At 51.6% G+C, this 16,525-nt stretch overlaps 1 protein-coding gene across 1 annotated transcript; it reads right to left on the reverse strand.

Annotated features, from left to right (window-relative positions):
* Positions 1-11,514: 11,514 nt before the first annotated feature.
* THY1 (Thy-1 cell surface antigen) lies at positions 11,515-16,322 on the reverse strand. The gene is made up of 4 exons (XM_031443494.2): positions 16,173-16,322; positions 14,195-14,252; positions 13,241-13,576; positions 11,515-12,785 (listed from the first exon to the last, which is right to left on the reverse strand). Exons 2-4 carry the CDS (start codon positions 14,229-14,231, stop codon positions 12,673-12,675), a joined length of 486 nt encoding a protein of 161 aa, XP_031299354.1. The 5' UTR covers positions 14,232-14,252; positions 16,173-16,322; the 3' UTR covers positions 11,515-12,672.
* Between the last annotated feature and the right edge of the window lie 203 nt (positions 16,323-16,525).

Raw genomic sequence — 16,525 nt, forward strand, 5'->3', positions numbered from 1 at the left:
TTCTCACTTCCCTTAAGATCATTAATTCCTGAGACCTGTTCAAGGGCCAGCATTGTGGCCAGCCTTAGATTACAAAATGGCTTAGGCCAAAAATGACTTCTCTTATGTCAAAAAAGCCATGCCTAGTTTTCTTTATCCAGAGACCTCCCACCCCATCTGCTTACGTTAGAACATTTATTTCACCACATTTTACAGATCGCTATTAGATATGCGAGGTAGTCTTCTAGGAACTAGGGATATAACAGTGAACAAAACAGGCAAAATCTTTGCCTTTAAGGAGCTTACGTTCTATTAGAAGTAGAAGACAATAACCAAATAAGGAAATAAGTAAAATACATAGTATCGGATGGCAGTAAGAGCTATGGAGGCAAATAAAGCAGGGAGGAGGATAAAGGTAATATAAGGTGTCATCAGAGATGGCCTCAGTGAGGTGACATTCAATGACCATTGAATGAAGGAGGTGAGGGAGTGAGCCATCTGGATATCTGGGGAAAGAATGTTCTAGGTGATGGGAACAGTAAGTGCAAATACCCTGAGACAGGTGTGCACTTGCCACTTTTGAAGAAAAGCAAGAAGACCAGTGTGGCTGGAGAGAAGAGGGAGAGACAGAGTGGAAGATGAAGTCAAAGAGATGAGGGAGGGGCCTCACCTTGTAGGTCCCTAAGGCCATTAAGATGACTTTAACCTTTACTCTGAGATAGGAGCCACTGGGAGATTCTGAGCAGAGGAGGGACATGGATCTGATTTTTGTTTTAACAGAGTCCCTTTAGCTACTGTATGGAGGACAGATCTGAATAGAGTCAGAGTTGAAGAAGGAGACCATTTAGGAGGTCACTGCAATCATCTGGTGAGACATGATGGTGGCTCCGGTTAGTGTGGTAGCAGGAGAGGTGGCGAGAAGCAGTTGCATTTTGGGTGTATTTTGGATATAGAGTTGACAGGGTTTCCTGATGGGTTAGGTGGTGAGAGAAAAAGGGAGGAATTTTTGGCCTGAACATTAACTGAAAATATATAGGCTGTGGAAGAAGCAGATTTTGGGATGGGGGGAGGTCAGGAGGCTGATTTAATCCATATTAAGTTTGATTTATGAGGGGGAGGTAATTGGGTTTCTTCATTGATTTCTGCTTGGAGGAGGTACTGGGGTTTGAACCCCTGACTTTTTGGGTGCTGAGCATGAGCTCTACCACTTGAGCTATACCTTTCCCCCAAACCCATATTAAGTGTGAGATGTCTATTAGGCATGTCAGGATGCCAAGAAAGAGGCTGTATGTACGCATTTGGCAAGGTCTGGTTTGGAGATATAAAGCTGAGGGTCATCAGCACATGGATGTTATTTAAAGCCATGAGATTAGAAGAGATCACCAAGGGAGCAAATATAAATAGAAAAGAAAGATGTGCAAGGACTGAATCCTGGAGCTCTCCAACATTAAATGATTTTAGAAATGAGTAGGAACCAGCAAAGGAAATGAAAGGAATGGCTAGTGAAGTAGGGGAAAAAAATCCAGGGGATGGTGATATGCTGCAACCCAAGAAAAGGAAACTTACCAAGGAGGAAAGATCAATTGTGTCAAGTGCTGCATATGGGTTAATGAATGAAGGGATCTGAGAATTGATTTAAGAGGTTGTTGATGACCTTGACAAGAATGGTTTTGGTAGTGACAGGGTGAAAATTGGATTGTGGATGCGTTCAAGAAACAATGGGGGGAGAGAGATGGAGTGTATAGACAACTATTTGGATGAGTTTTGTGCTAAAGGAAGGAGAGAGATTGGGTAGGAGCTAAAAGGAGAAGAGAGGTCAAGATGTTATCAAACCAAACTTGGGTCCACCTGCCTGCAAGCAGTAAAGCCAATCTACTGACTTGAAGGAAAGTGCAGTGTTTATTGCAGGCACCAAACAAGGAGCACAGGCTTCTAATGCTCAAGAAATCTGAACTGCCCGATGGCTTTCAGGGAAAGTTTTTTAGAGACAGGGTGAGGGAGAGGGTTGAGTGGCGCATGATCAACTGGTGGACAGTCTTCTGATTGGTTGGTAGTGAGGCAATCCGGAGTCAGTATCATCAACCTTCTGGTTCCAACCGCTCTGAGGTCTACGTGCTTGTGGTCAGCATGCAGTTAACTTCTTCCACCTGGTGGGGGTTTCTGTATCTGCAAAATGAATCAAAAGATATGGCTTAAAATATTATATAGCCCTTGAAGTGAAACTAAAGGTCCTTGACTTTGTTTAATGACTAAACTATTGTTATTTTGTCTTGCTTGACAGTTTTCCTTTGTTGCTGCATTTTCTCACTTCTCTGGTTAAATTTATTCTTTGGAACTTGGGGAAGGCCTAGGAGGCTAAAGTTCAATAAACAAGAGGCAGGTGGAGGATGTGGTGGTGGTGGGGTGGGCGGTCTGTCCTGAAAATGCCCCACAGGGTCCTGCTCAGTTACAAAGCAAATTTTTTTAAATGGGAAAATAACTATACATTTATATGTTGATGAGAAAGAGCCAGTGAAGAGTCAGAACTGATGACGCAGAGAGAGCGAGGAGAATAGCGGAGCAGTGTCCTTGGTGAGGTGAGGGTGATGGTACCCAGTACAGAGTGAGGGAGGAAGTATCTCCTTGAGTTTTGAGTGCTCTTGCTGGGTCTGGGTTGGGGAAAGAGACAGGGACTAGGGAGGGCCGGAGGTGATGGAAGGTGAGAAGGAATAGGGTGGCCTATGGATGTCCTACAGGCCTATTCCTGCCCCACACAGCCAGCTAATGTGGACGTTTTTGAATGGACTGAGTTGGCGTGTATTGTGCGTATGGGTGTGAGTGGCCTGTTAGGGGCAGAGGCGTACCACAGCCTTGTGGATGGCGGCAATGGTGGGGGGCACCTGTGTTCCTCTGAAGGAAGTGGACTTTCCTCTGTCAGTTGTGCTGAGACAGGAAGTAAAGAATGGGGGTGGTGGGCCTTAGACGAGCAGTAAGGAGTCCCCTCTCCGGGCCTCATGACACTGTGTTCAGGTCTCTGAGGTGCTGGTGTGCTCAGAGCACTCCTGGAGCTGACCCTCGCCTCAGGGAGCGAGGCCGAGAGGTGCTCCCGTGAGGGCCCTCCTGTTCTTGCTCTGCCTCAGCCTCATGAGTTCAGCTGTGGCGGAAAAGCTTTGCTTTATAAGAGCAGGGATTCAAACAACTGGTTCCTGCCCATGGTCTAGTCCAGCTCTGTCCGAATAGAAATTCCTGTGAGGAAGGAAAGCCACCAGTCACATGTACTGTTGAACACTTGAGATGTGGATGGTGTGACTGAGGAACTAAAAATTTAATTTACTTAAATGAAATTTATTTAAGTCTAAATACCCACAAATGGCCAGGGGCTACCATACTGGACCCCTCGGGTCAAGATGGCAGAAAGCCAGAAAGCTGTAAAGCCTAAAGCCTGAGCCAGAGCTGTGATGATGGCTGTCATCATCAGAGGACATGGAGGCTCCAAGAGGCTGTCACCCTGTGTGAGGGGTGGAGCTGCCCTGCGGCAGGAGGGGGCAGTGTCCTGAATGGGCCAGGGCCCACGCTGCCCGACAGCAGGCCCCTCCTGCAGCTGACTGGGATCCCAGGATGGTGGGACCCAACATGAGGCCCACAGTTAAACTGACTGCCCGCTGTCCCCTCACTGATGGCATTATGCTGGTCCTCAAGGTCTGTCTTGGTCCTTAGAAGTCGAGAGAGTCCAGCTAATCCATTATTAGCACGTATCTCCTGTTGCTTCTCCTCACCTGAGCCAAATCCTGTGGCCCCCCACCCCCACCCCAATCCAAGCCCTCTTGTGCCTGGACTCTGCTCTGGGCAAGCTCTGCTTCGTCCCCAGCCTCTTCTCCAAAAATTCCCCCGAGCTCCTGCTTTAAATGAAACTCACTTACCCCGAGGACACCAGTGCCCCTGACGCCCCCTTAAGTGGTGTCTGCTTTTATTCTCACCCTCACTCACCTCTGGGCCAGGAGGTGGGGTTTAGGCTTCCTAGGGCGGCAGCGACAAATTACCATGACTGGGTGACTTAAAGCAACAGATATTTATTTTCTCACACTTCTTGAGGCCATGGTCCATCTGAAGCCTCTAGGGGAGGGTCCTTCCTTGCTTCTTTCAGCTTCTGGTGGCCCCAGGTGATCCTTGGGTGGAGGCAATGCCACTCCAGTCTTTCCTCGATCTTCACATGGCCTTCTTCTCTTTGCGGGAAGATGGGGATTAGGTTTGTTTGTTTGTTTATTTATTTATTTATTTATTTATTTATTTATTTATTTATTTATTTATTTATTTATTTATTTATTTATTTATTTATTTAATGGAGGTACTGGGAATTGAACCCAGGACTTCCTATATGCTGAGCATGCGCTCTACCACTGAGCTACACCCGCCGCCCTCAACCCCTCACCAGCCCTCGACCATGGCCTTTTCTCTGTGTCTCCTGTTTCTCTAAGTTCAAATTTCCCTCCTCTTGTAAGGATGCCAGTCTTTGGATTAGGCCCACCCTAATCCTATGACTTCATTTTAACTTGATTCTATCTGCAAAGACCTTATTTCCAAATAAGGTCACATTCATAGGTAATGGGGACTAGGGCTTGAATGTGTCTTTTTGGGGGGCCACAGTTCAACCCACAACAGGTGGGGTAAATGTCCTTCCTCCCTCCTTCCAGCACCGCTGCCGAATCTCCTGGCATCTGGTTTCCCTACCACCCCCTTCCTCTCTGCTGTCACATAGTGGCTCGAGGTCACTAGTCTCACTCCTGGCTCACTGTCTTCCTTTCTGCCCCTTTTCTTTCATCCTCCTCCATGATTTCAACAGCCACGTGGATGTTCCTCCCAACCTGCTGTCCTGCAAGCCTTCAGCCCCCTTTACCTCCTCTTTCTCCCTCTGTGTAATCTGCCCATCCTCTGGTATCTTCACATCCTTACATAGTTAGGACTAAAACACATCATTTTAATCACTCCTTTGCTAACTTCCTCCATTCCTTTCCCCCTTTCCCTCTGCTGCTCTTGCCTGGAAAAATCTGGATCCTCTCCAAGGCCACCTCCCTATGCCTGCATCCATGCAGGTGAATGATCCTGGAGATCGCCCAGTCAAGTCCACTTTATGTTCTTGACCACAGACCTCAGATGGGTCACCACTCAGCACTGCCCAGCATTTCTATTATGTTTCCCTGGTATGTTTATTTTCCCACCATATTAGTTTTCTACTGCCGTGTTACACATTGTCAGAAATCTAATGACTTAAAACACCCACTTATTATCTCACAATCTGTAGGTCAGAAGTTCTGGTGGACTCAGCTGGTTCTCTGGTCAGGGTTTTACAAGGCCAAAATCAAGGTGTTGGCCAGGCTGGCTGTTCTCTGGAGGCTCAGGGCAAGAATCCATTTCAAAGTTCATTTAGGTTGTTGGCAGAATCCCATTCCTTATGGCTGTAGGTGTGAGGTACCTGTTTCCTTGCTGGCTGCTAGCTGGGCTCTGTTCTCTGCTCTCTGCTCCTAGAGGCTGCCCACCTTCCTTCTCACGTGGCCAGCAGTGGCGCACTGAATCAGGCTTGTGCTTCAAATCTCCCTGCCTTCCTCTCCTGCCACTAGCCGGAGAAAGTTCTCTGCTTTTAAGGGCTCGTGTGATTACCTCAGGCATACCTGGACAGTTCCTCTCAAGACCCACTGTGCCATATAACATAACATAATCATGGGGGGACATCTCATCTCAGTCACAGATTCCAGGGATTAGGTGGTATATAACATTGGGAGGCTATTTTTAGAATTCTGCTTCTTTGTTTTCTTCTCCTTCTTGTTCATCAATCTTTCCCTGTCTCCAGAAATAATCACCATCAATATACATGCTCTAGTATCTCCCATCTTAAAAATAAACAACTCTCCCACACCAGTCACAGCAAAACTTCCTGAAAAAGAAGTCTATACTCTCCCATTCACTCTCACTCTCCCACTCCAAAGGGGCTTCTGTTAGCACTGCTACACTGAACTGCTCTTGTTAAAGTTGCTGTTGTGGCATCACAAACACTCCAATGTTTAGTGGCTTTAAACAGTCTATTAATGTGTCTCATGCTGCTGCAGTTGATGGTCTCAGCTGGGAACTTCTCGCTTGGGATTTCTTTCTCATGAGGTTGCAGTTAGCAACAGCTGGGCCTGGAGTCACCCGAAGGCTCAGCTGAGCTGGATGTCCAACATGGCGCACTGACACAGCTGGCAGTGGATGGTGGCTGTTGGCTGGGAGCTTAGCTGAAGCTGGTGACTGGAGTGCCTACTTGTGGCCACTATGTGACTTGGGTTCTCAGAATGATAGCTGGGTTCCAAGAGGGTGTGTCCCAGGAGTGAGCACTCCTGGAGAAGCAGGTGGAAGCTGCAAGTCTTCTTATGACCTTGCTTTGGAAGTCATGCAGCATGACTTCTACCATACGCTACCAGTCATAAGCAAGACACAGGACCATGCCAGGCTCAAGGGGATGGGATTACAAGGGGCATATTTTACTTAGAGGACCATATTTGCAGACTAGCTACCATAGTCACCAACTTGGTGCTGGTCTTAATTGGCTTCTTAATATCTGTTGACCTAGTTGATTGTTTTATTTCAAAACTTTTCCTTCTCTGGCTCCACAGACCCCTGGCTTTCCTCTTTCCTCACTGGCTGCTCTTTAATCTCCCTTGCTTTTCTGTAAACTCTAAATATTGGACCACCTCTGGTTCTAGGCCTAGGCTCAATTATTTCTCTATAATTATCTTCCTCCATGATCTTACTTGTCCCATGGTCAGTGCCTACCACTCAAATGCTGATGTCTCCAAATTTTATCTCTAACCCTGACCTCTCACCTGTGCTTAGGACTGTGATACCCAGCTGCCTTCTAGATATTCCATTTAGGTGTCTAATGGGCATCTCAGATTTAACATATGCACTTCTTCACCCCAGTGCTCCCCCATCCTTTTCTATCTCAACAGATGGCATCATCATCCATTCATTGTTCAAGCAAAAAAACCCCCAAAACCCAAGGGTCATCCAGGACTTCTTCTCCCTTCTTTTCAACACTCCACCCCCATCCAAACCACTAGTAAGCAAGTCCTCTCTGTTTTGGGTGCCTGGCATTAATATATTTCTTTAGCTAGATTTGATGTATATTATTTAGCAAACGAATACATTTACAGAGACAAAAAGTATTACCAAGTTTATCATGTAAAAGCAGTCTGTTACCCCATCCTACATTTTTATTCCCCAGAGCAACTACTCTCAACTATTTTAGCTAGTTTTTCTGCTACTTGCTTCTATATTTAGATTTTTCTCATATAGATAGCTGTTTCTTGATTTTTCAATTTTAAGTATTATCTGTTGGCTTTCACCTATGGAAAACGAGGGTTAGCTTTCTTGTACGCTCATTTCCTCCCTCACCAAACACATATACTTATCCTTCTCCCAGCCTCCAGTATAGCTTTGTCACAATTTTTGGTTAAAATAGCTGTTTAGTGTTTATATTAGTATGACTCTGTCGATATTTCTAGCTATGTAATGTGCTATATGATTAGAATTCTTCTTTTCCTCCCTCTGGAGTTAATACTTGCCCTTTTTTTTTTTTTTTTTTTTTTTTTGGTTGTTGTGAATTTCAAAAACCCCTTATTTTTAAAATAGTTAAAGATTTACAGGAAGTTACAAAAATAGTGTGAAGAGGTCCTGAGGACCCTTCATGCAGTTTTCCCCAGTGGTAACATCCAACATGAATGCAGCACAACATCGGAACCAGAAAATTGCTGTTGGTGAAGTCCGCAGACCTTCCTCAGATTTCACCGGTCCTCCCAGTTTTAACTGTATGTATCTCAGAGTCACCCCTTCTGTTTTTGCCATACCATTTTTATCCCAGCTGCCATCAGCTCTCTTAGGACCACGGCAATATCCTGATTTCTGCTGTTGTTCCTCTCCAGTCTATTTTCCACAAAGCAGCAAGAGGGATCTTCTAAAAATATTATTAGGTCAAATCCTTTATCCTTTCCCTGTTGCTCTTAGAATGAAATTCAAACTCTTCACCAGGACCTCCAAGGCCTCCTGGGACCTGGCTCTTACCTACCTCCTCAGTGACCCCTTGCACCCCTCCTCGCCCAGACACCCTTCCTATTCCCTCTGTCTGGCTGTGCTCCTGCAGCTTTCAAATGGCTGGCCTTTTCTCATCCTTCCTGTCTTAGCTCAGTGGCCCCCTGCTCAGGTCGTCCCTGATCATCCGACTAAAGTGGGCCCATCCTTCTCTTGCTGCCTTCTACGGGTAGATGATCTATAGTAACCTCATTTACTTATTGCCTTACTTGCTCCCTGTCTGCCTCCTATTCTGCAACGTAAGTTGTATGCGGGTAGGAACTTGTCTGTACCACTCACTGCTCTGTCCTCACTGCCCTGCACAGATAATTACCCTCCCTGTCACGGAGTGCACACTTGGCAAATGTTTAAATGGAGACGACTGGGTCAGGGACCCTGATGATGGGCCCATGTGCTCTGACAGCTCGACCATCGCTAGGAATCCAGGCTGCTATCTTGTACTTTGTCATTTGTAACCCACAGCTTCTATCTCGTAGTCCAAGATGGCTGCTCCAGTTCCAGCCATCAGCCCTGCATTCCAGCCAGCATGAAGGTGAAAGGGTTTCACATTCTCCCTTTAAAAGCACTTCATGGAAATTATACACATTATTTTGTGCTAGTGTTCCATTGGACAGAACTTAACCACATATACACACCTTGCTACAAGGGAGCCGGGAAATGTAGTCTTTATTATGGACCATGTATTCTAGTTCTAGTTTGTGGGTCATATTGCTGAGAAAGAAGAAAAGAATGCATGTTGGGAAACCTCGAAGTCATCTCTGCCACTGTTTTCCCGCCTATAGTACCAATCACTGTGCTGAAATAAATTCTTCACTTCTTATTGGACTGGGGCTGTGTCTTTTACCTCTTAGCACAGACAGGTGCTTAATGTTTGTTATATAAATAAATGATTCCAGGGCTTCCATCTTATTTTAGAAATTAGAGAATTGAGGCACTGGAGGGTGAAGTGACTAGGGTCACCTAGCCCAGGTTCCCACTGAATTCAGGGAACTGCTTTCCTGCAGACTGGGTAGGTGGCCTCTGTTGACCATGTCCACTGCCAGGCACTCTTACCTCTGATTCTGGGCAGCTCCAGCCATCCAAGGCCCCTTCTGGGTGTGGAGCCACACTTGGCTCCATGGAACTCTCCCGTTGGTCCTCCGCTGCCCTCTACAGCATGTATCCACTTCCAAACCTTCCCTGCCCCAAGGTCTTCCCTTGGTCAGGCAACGACGCCTCCTGGGGGTCTTCACAGAACACGATCCTCTCCTAGGGGTGGGGGATACTTGGAGCCTGAGAGCCCTGGGCAGGAAGGCCATCCCACCTTTGTCCTGAAGCCCTCTTGGGTTAGCAGGAGGAAGCTGACGACCCTTACTCTTTGCCAGAACTCTGAAGGATCCCAGACCCAAGGATTCCTTAATGGTAGATGAGGAAATGGTTTACTCTTAGCCCAGGACTTGTTCTTTCACATGTGGAGACAAACCTGCCCATCACAATGTGGAAACTGCAAACAGAGAGGAAAGGGATGTCATGCTGAGGGGGCTGGAGGACGCGTGTCGCAAGTGCCCTGGACAGCCGGTACATTTATTGGTTAGCCAGAGGAAGTCCCTCCATCTCCCCGTGGTGCTCTCCCGCCTTTCCCTAGGGGGCCCTGGATGTCAGGGAAGTCCTCACACTGCGCCCTGTGCTGCTGTTCCTCTGTCTCGGTGGACGATCCAACCAGAAATGGGGGTGTGGAGAGGGGCTTCTTCTGTCGCTATTGAGCAAGAATTCCATGTCCTAAGGTAGGGACAGAGATGGCAGAGGGGAACGTGGGAGATGGATGAGGAGGAGTGGGAAGGCGGTTGATGGGGTGGGGTCTGGGCATGTGTGCAGGAACCTGGGAGGGCCCCAGCCCTCTTTGTAATTAGCCAAGTCACTACAGATGCCCTGCAGCACCTCACAGCTCTCCTGACATGGCCAGAGAGGACCTGGTGGCTGTCGTGGCCTGCCTCTGAAAGTCCCCGGCAGCCTCAGCCTGCAGAGCGGTCCTTCTGGGTCGCCCTATGCTGTGAGGCCCGGTGGCCCTGACTAAGTCGTAGGGCCCCTTCTCAGGCCTAGGTCTGGTCCTCTCTTCTCTGTTCTTGCCCTCCTATGGTCCCTGGGCCTCTGACAGCCTCTGTGTCTTCTGAAGCTAACCCCCACCCCTGTGGGCCTCAGGCTCTCCTCCCTGAAGCATGGCTGCTGTGGGCAAGGTGTCTGCCCAGGATGCTGGTAGGGTGGCTGCTAAATTCTTCAGGGAAACAGAACCAGGCTGTGACACAGACCATACCAGAGGCTCACACAGGTACCAGGGTCTCACGGTATTCTCACGCTTGAGGCTTCCCAGTTCTTCCAGAAAGACCTTCCAGCTTTGGCTCTTACTACCCCGAGGGTAGCATCTGAACTCCCTCCCCCTATGAAGGCTCCTTTCATTTTTTGGCTGCAAGCAGGGCAGAGCAAGAGGGGCCTGTGTCCATGATGTCCCTGCATCTGGAGACCCCAGGCTGTCTGGCCTGGGCTGAGTGGCTGACACCCTGCACGGGGGGGGGGGGGGGGGGGGCTGGGATGGGGTCTGTGGTCGGTGACCCAGGCAGCTCCCTCTCTTCCTTGAGGGCTCCTCTTGTCCTCTTTGGGCACAGCTGCTACATAGGCCACTGGCAAGGCACAGGCATTGATGGGAGATGTCAGGCAGTGTGGGAGTCAGTGGCATAAATTTAGATCCTGGGCCTTTAAGCAAATGCTCAGGAAAAAAACCATCCTACCCAGAGCTAAATACCAAATGAGTCAGCTTCTGGATAGTTACCACCCTCCTCCCCCAAATTCCCCTGCAAAGCAGGGAAGGCTGTCTGGGGGCTGCCTCACTCTGCCAGCAACTGCAACCTAGAATCACCCTGGGATGCTGTTCTAGTCCGCAGTGCCAGGGGTCGCTGTTCGCATTCCACTCAGTGGCTTTTAGGGGAGGGAGCCGGCGATGGGCCTCAGTGTTCCCTCCCCACCCTCGGTCCTTTGGATAGCTGTGCTGGTTTTAAGAGGTTTGTCTTTACTCCTTGGTGATGTGGGCAGCTCCCAAGGCTCCCGCACGTCCTCTCCATAGCAGATGTGACTTGATGGGGGGAGAACAACCAGATCTGAGAAGAAAAACGTGGACTCCACACCGTAGTGCTTTTTAGCATATTCTGGAACCAGTGCCATGCGGCTTGGCCATTGGAGTCTGTCCTTCCTGCCAGGTGAGTCAGCAGAGATGGAACATACGTTTTTTAGGGCAAACGTGCCACGTTAGAGTGGTTCTGAGAAGCCGGGCACACAGTGGTCCAGCCCTGTGGGCAGCGGGGGAGAGGAAGGGCTGCTGAAAGTAGGGAAGGGGGAGACAGGGAAGTGGCAGGCAGGCCTCTGGCTAAGGGAGGGGGACAGGCCTGGAGACAGAGGAGCAAAGCAGACTGACAGGAGAATGGATTCCAGAGGCTTGGTTTTATTGTACAGTATTCTTTTTCCCCAATGAGATGCCGTAAGCTGTGGTGGCACTACACATGGTCACGAGACAGGGCAGGGCCGCCGGGTGGGGGGCTGGGTGTTGGGAAAAGCCATCTCTTGAGGCATGTCCCATTCATGGGTCTCACCCAACGGCCTGCCTCAGGCCCCCCAGAGGTCCTGAGAAGGCAGGCCTAGGGGGCAGGGGGTGTCTGAAGGCTGAGGCACTGATAGGGGAGGAGGGAAGAGCCTCCAGGAGAAACACTTGGGCCACTCTGGGCGGCTCCGGGGCTCCACCTGGCCTGACTTACTGTCTCCAGGTCAGAGTTCCAGGAGCTCTCAGGAGCTTGGGATAGCCTGGGAGGGGGCGTGTCCTCCTCTGCCAACCTCCCAACTCTGGTTGAGCCGGTGAGAGACACTAGGCTCCCAGTTTTAGCTTCCTCAGCTGGGGCAGATGAGGGACTCTCCCTTCTACCCTGCCTCTCCAACCCATCAGCACCAATTTCTGGGCAGAACCTGCATTCTCACTGGACCCAGGCCCCTTGGGAACTTCTGCAGGGATAAGAAGACAGCTTTTTTGCTGTGGCAGAAAGTGCTCCTGGACATGCTCAGTCCTGTCCTCACATGACGGGCCACAAGTGCTTGGCGGCGCCCTCACATCCCGGGTCTGCAGGTGCCATTCCTGCCTGCTGACCCCCTCCCCTCTCCTCATCCAGGTCTCTCCCAGGCCCCTGGTCCCAGTGGGCAAGGATGATCTCCCACCTGCCAGGGGCTGATATCCCTCCATCCTACACCCCTCCCATCCCTTCACTCTCCATCAGGTTCCCAGCCCTGGCTTCCCTTTTCACGAACTCCAAAGAAAAGGAAGGAAAAGCCCTAAATAAACCAGACAGAAGCAGCTCTGGAACAAAGAGTACAAATAGCCAGTGGCGTGCGGAGAGGGTACGAGGTGGCAGTGGCAGAGAGGGTGGATAATGGCATGCAGCACTGGGATTCCTTAGGAGGGGTAGGGTCCCCATTTCTCCCCGAGGTGTGTGAGGCATTGGGGGGAGGGGGTTAGCTGACTCAGAGAAGTAGACTCTCTGGACTGGGCCTGTGGCTTCCTGTATCCTCCATGGGCCCAACCAGTCACAGGGAGATGAAATCCATGGCCTGCAGGAGGGGCAGGGAGAGCAGGAGCAGCAGCAGCCACGAGGTGTTCTGGACCAGCAGGCTTATGCCCTCACACTTGACCAGTTTGTCTGTGGAGAGAGAATGGGGTAGAGGGGCAGGGCTGGAATGAAGAGAGACCAGGACTCAGGCAGGCGCAGGCCCATTCCCCTGGGGAGGCAGGTGCCATGAGGTCTTAGCTGAATCCAGGGCCGACCTGGTCCAATAGAACCATGTTTCCCATCTGCAGTTTCCTGACATCATCACAAGAAAACTGTAGGTGAGGTAGCCAGCACCGTCCTGTCTTCCAGGTAGGGAGGAGGAGGCTTGGGGAAGCCAAGTGATTCACACTTGGCCCTTCCCCCATTCACACTGAGGGCCGTGAATCCCCAGGGCTCAGGCAGCAGTGTGGGGAAGGGGAGAGCGGTTTTGGGGCCACTCCCCTCTCCGGCCCAGCTAAGGGGACTGCCTGCTGTCCCAGCCAGCCCGTTCCTCCCCAGCCTGCCTTTCCCAGCTCATTTGGTCTTGTGCTGAGGGCTTGCCTTACCTCTGAGCACAGAGACATTCTTGTTGGAGATGGTGGGAGGCTGGCCAGAGAGGCGGAGTTCGCATGTGTAGAGTCCCTCATCCTTGGTGGTGAAGCCGGATAAGTAGAGGACCTTGATGTTGTACTTGCTGGAGAAGCTGGTTCGAGAGCGGTATGTGTGCTCAGGCACCCCCACAGTGCCATAGAGCACGTGCTTCTTTGTCTCCCGGGTCAGGCTGAACTCGTACTGAATGGGCAGGCTGGTGGTGTTCTCATGGCGGCAATCTAGACGAAGGCTCTGGTCCACGAGGCAGGCTGTCAGGCTGGTCACCTTCTGCCCACGGGCCACCTGCAAGACTGGCACCAGCAAGGGGAAGCACATGCTTAGCATGCACGTCCTGAGTTCAGTCTCTAGTACCTCCATATAAATACATACCTACCTACCTACCTACCTAATTATCTCCCCCAAAAAAATTAAAAAAAAAAAAAGACTGGCACCAGCAGTGCCCTCTCTGAGTTGGGGAGGACCTGCAGAACAGGGGGCCTCCTGCTGCCATTAATAGTAGAGAGGGCCTGCCAGGGAGGGTACAAGGGTTTGCTCTCTGAGTACCTCTCCCCACCCAGAGGTCCCTGAGGGCCAGTCCACCTTCTCCACTGGAAACCCCAGTCTACCTCCCTCATCTGCTCTAGTCCTGGGTCCCACCAATGTGTTCCAGGGTCAGGAGATCTTGGGGGAGAGGATGCAACTGGTTCCCATACGGAGATTCCAACTCAATATGGGGCAGGCTCAGTGACTTGTGTTTCCAAAAGCCACCCCAGGCAGTCAGAAGATGAACAGGATTGTTCAGCTGACTTAGGGAGGAAAAAGGGCCCTCTCTCCCTTAGTCACCTCTGCCTTCTGAGGTCATGAGGAAAAAGCTAGCTTCTGTGAAGGGAAGGAAGCTTGCAATCCCAACCCTGCCCCTTGCCCAGTACCTGTCAGCAAAAGAGCGATGCCAATGGTGGGGTTCATGTTGCCGAGAGCTCAGTCCACCTGGGGGTGGAACAGGATGGGAATCAGCCAAGAGGTGGGACAGGTGTGCCCACAGTTACTGTCAGGGCGAGGGGGCCCCTGGGAGACATGCCATAATGACCATGGTGGGCATCCAAGCCCCTCTCTACTGTCCTCTCCCCTCCTGACTTCTCAGTGAATGTAACACTACCTCTGGGCTCTTCCTGATTGGGGAAATCAAAGGGGATGGGGAACACAGCCTTCAGTGGTATATATCTGTGCCAAGCACTTAGTAGCTGGGTGGCTTTGGGTAAGTGACTTTAACTTGACCCTTGCTACTTCCCTTCTGGAAGGCAAGGACTTCCTATTTGCTTTTCAAGGGGAAACCACCAATTCCTAAACAGTTCCTGGCATGTAACAGATGCCCAAAAGATGCTGAATGAACCTGAGCTTTAGATACCCACAGGGTTGTGATGGGGATTAAGAAAAATGACAGACATCTGGCACTGTTCCATAGTAAGTGATCCACAAACGTTAATTTCTCTCCTCTTAGATGACTGTGTGGGTAGGGATGACGTCAGGTATGTGTGTGGCTCCAGGTAAGACTGTATTAGGTGCACAGCTAAGGGTGTTCCCGGTTGGGTAAGAGGAAAAGCGACAGTGCTCTCCAATTGCATTTGTTCTCTGCACCCAAACCAAGATGTTTCCAATGGTCCAGCTCTCCGGGTGGAATTCCTGGGTGTGCGGTTTCCCAGTCCGGCTTCAGTAGCCTCCCTGCCTAGGCTCTCTGCCCTGTCTTTTTTTTTTTTTGCAACCTAGGCTGGATCAATATCCTGGCGAGGCGACATGGAGCGGGTAGCCTAGCCTGTCCGCAGCAGCGCTGGCCAGGGAGAAGCCAGCGGAGGGGCGTGCGCCTGTAGGGCGCGCCTCTCGCTGCTTCCTGGATCCCGGGCGGTCAGCCCTGCGGGGCGGGGCGGGGCGAGGCTGGGGTCCCGCGGAGGCCGCGGCTGCAGTCTGTTCCATCTCGGACCCCTGCAGGGAGGGACCCGAAAGAGCTGTTGGGGGAAGAAAGGGGTCGACATCTGGTTTTGATTAGCAGATACTGAGTTACAGAGGAGGGGTGCGAGCTTGAGCTCTAGGAGGGGAAGGGGGAAGGGGCAGCTAGAACTAGAAAGGAAGAAATGGGGCTGATGGGAGGGGGATGTAGAGCCAAAGGGAGGGGTAGAGCGCGGTAGGGCAGGCGCAGTCTGTTTTTGGTTTTCTCGACCTTGTGTCCCCGCAGCCAAGAACCCGAAGAAGCTTCGCGCTCCTTCCCTCCCTAGCCTGTATTCGACCAACCCCACCCTTATACCGTTTCCATATTCCAATCTTTTCCCTTCCCAAATGAGGTCCCTCTCCCCCTCATCCTTTTCCAGTTCTCGCCTCCCCCGCCTGCCTGCCTCCCCCTAGTCCCCGCCCGCGGCACTGCGGTTTACCGTGCCTTGGGTGCCCCGCACTCAGTCTGCCGCGAGGCCGAAGGGCAGAAATTCCCTCCAGTGTGCGGTCTTCCTCTCTCCCTCCCCCACCCCCAGCCATTTCACCGCCCCCTGCCCCCGCCTTTGCGAGCCGGGTTTGGGGAAGTCTCGGTGGAGAGAAGACAGACAAGGCTGTCCTTAGCGCCCTTCCTCCCGGTTCTCCTCCAGCGCCCCAGTCCCAGGCAAACGACCCCACAGCCTACCGGGGCTCCGGCGAAAGCCCCGGAGCGCCTACCCCGAAAGGCGGGGTCCGCCGCGGCCCCTGGCCTGCAGCAGTGGCACCCCACCCCAGCCCCTGCTTGGGCAGCAGGCTCCCTCCGCACGCACTGCGCGGCTCCTTCCCAGGGCGCCCTCGGACCGTTTTCCAAAGCCTCGGGTTGGGTGGGCTGGCGTGGGCGCCTCGGGCCCATCGCTGCCCCCCGGGCCCCGCCCCGGCTCCAGCTCTCACCTGGGCTCCGGTCCTCCGCCGCAGCAGCCTCCTTCCGACGCGCCGCCGCCTCCAGTTGCTGCACCCTGCCCGGCGCCCGCAGTTTTCACCCGGGGTGGGAGAAGAGATGCGGGGAGGGCCCGGGGGCTCGGCCAATCAGAGGCTGAGTGGGGAGCGAGAAAGGATGGCAGAGGGAGGAGAAGGCGGTCCGATATTGGTGTGGGAGAGTGGCCAATGCAGCAAAAGGGGACCCTCACCCTGTGGCAGGCAGGCCTGGCCAGGGACGGGAGGGTTCAGGACCCGGGAGATTAGGGTGGGGCCGCTCAGGAAACGCTAGCCCCCTCCCAGAGCCCCGCTAAGTTTGCTCCTCTTTT

This window comes from Camelus dromedarius, chromosome 34, assembly GCF_036321535.1.
Source record: "Camelus dromedarius isolate mCamDro1 chromosome 34, mCamDro1.pat, whole genome shotgun sequence".
NCBI classification, from domain to species: Eukaryota; Metazoa; Chordata; class Mammalia; order Artiodactyla; family Camelidae; genus Camelus; species Camelus dromedarius.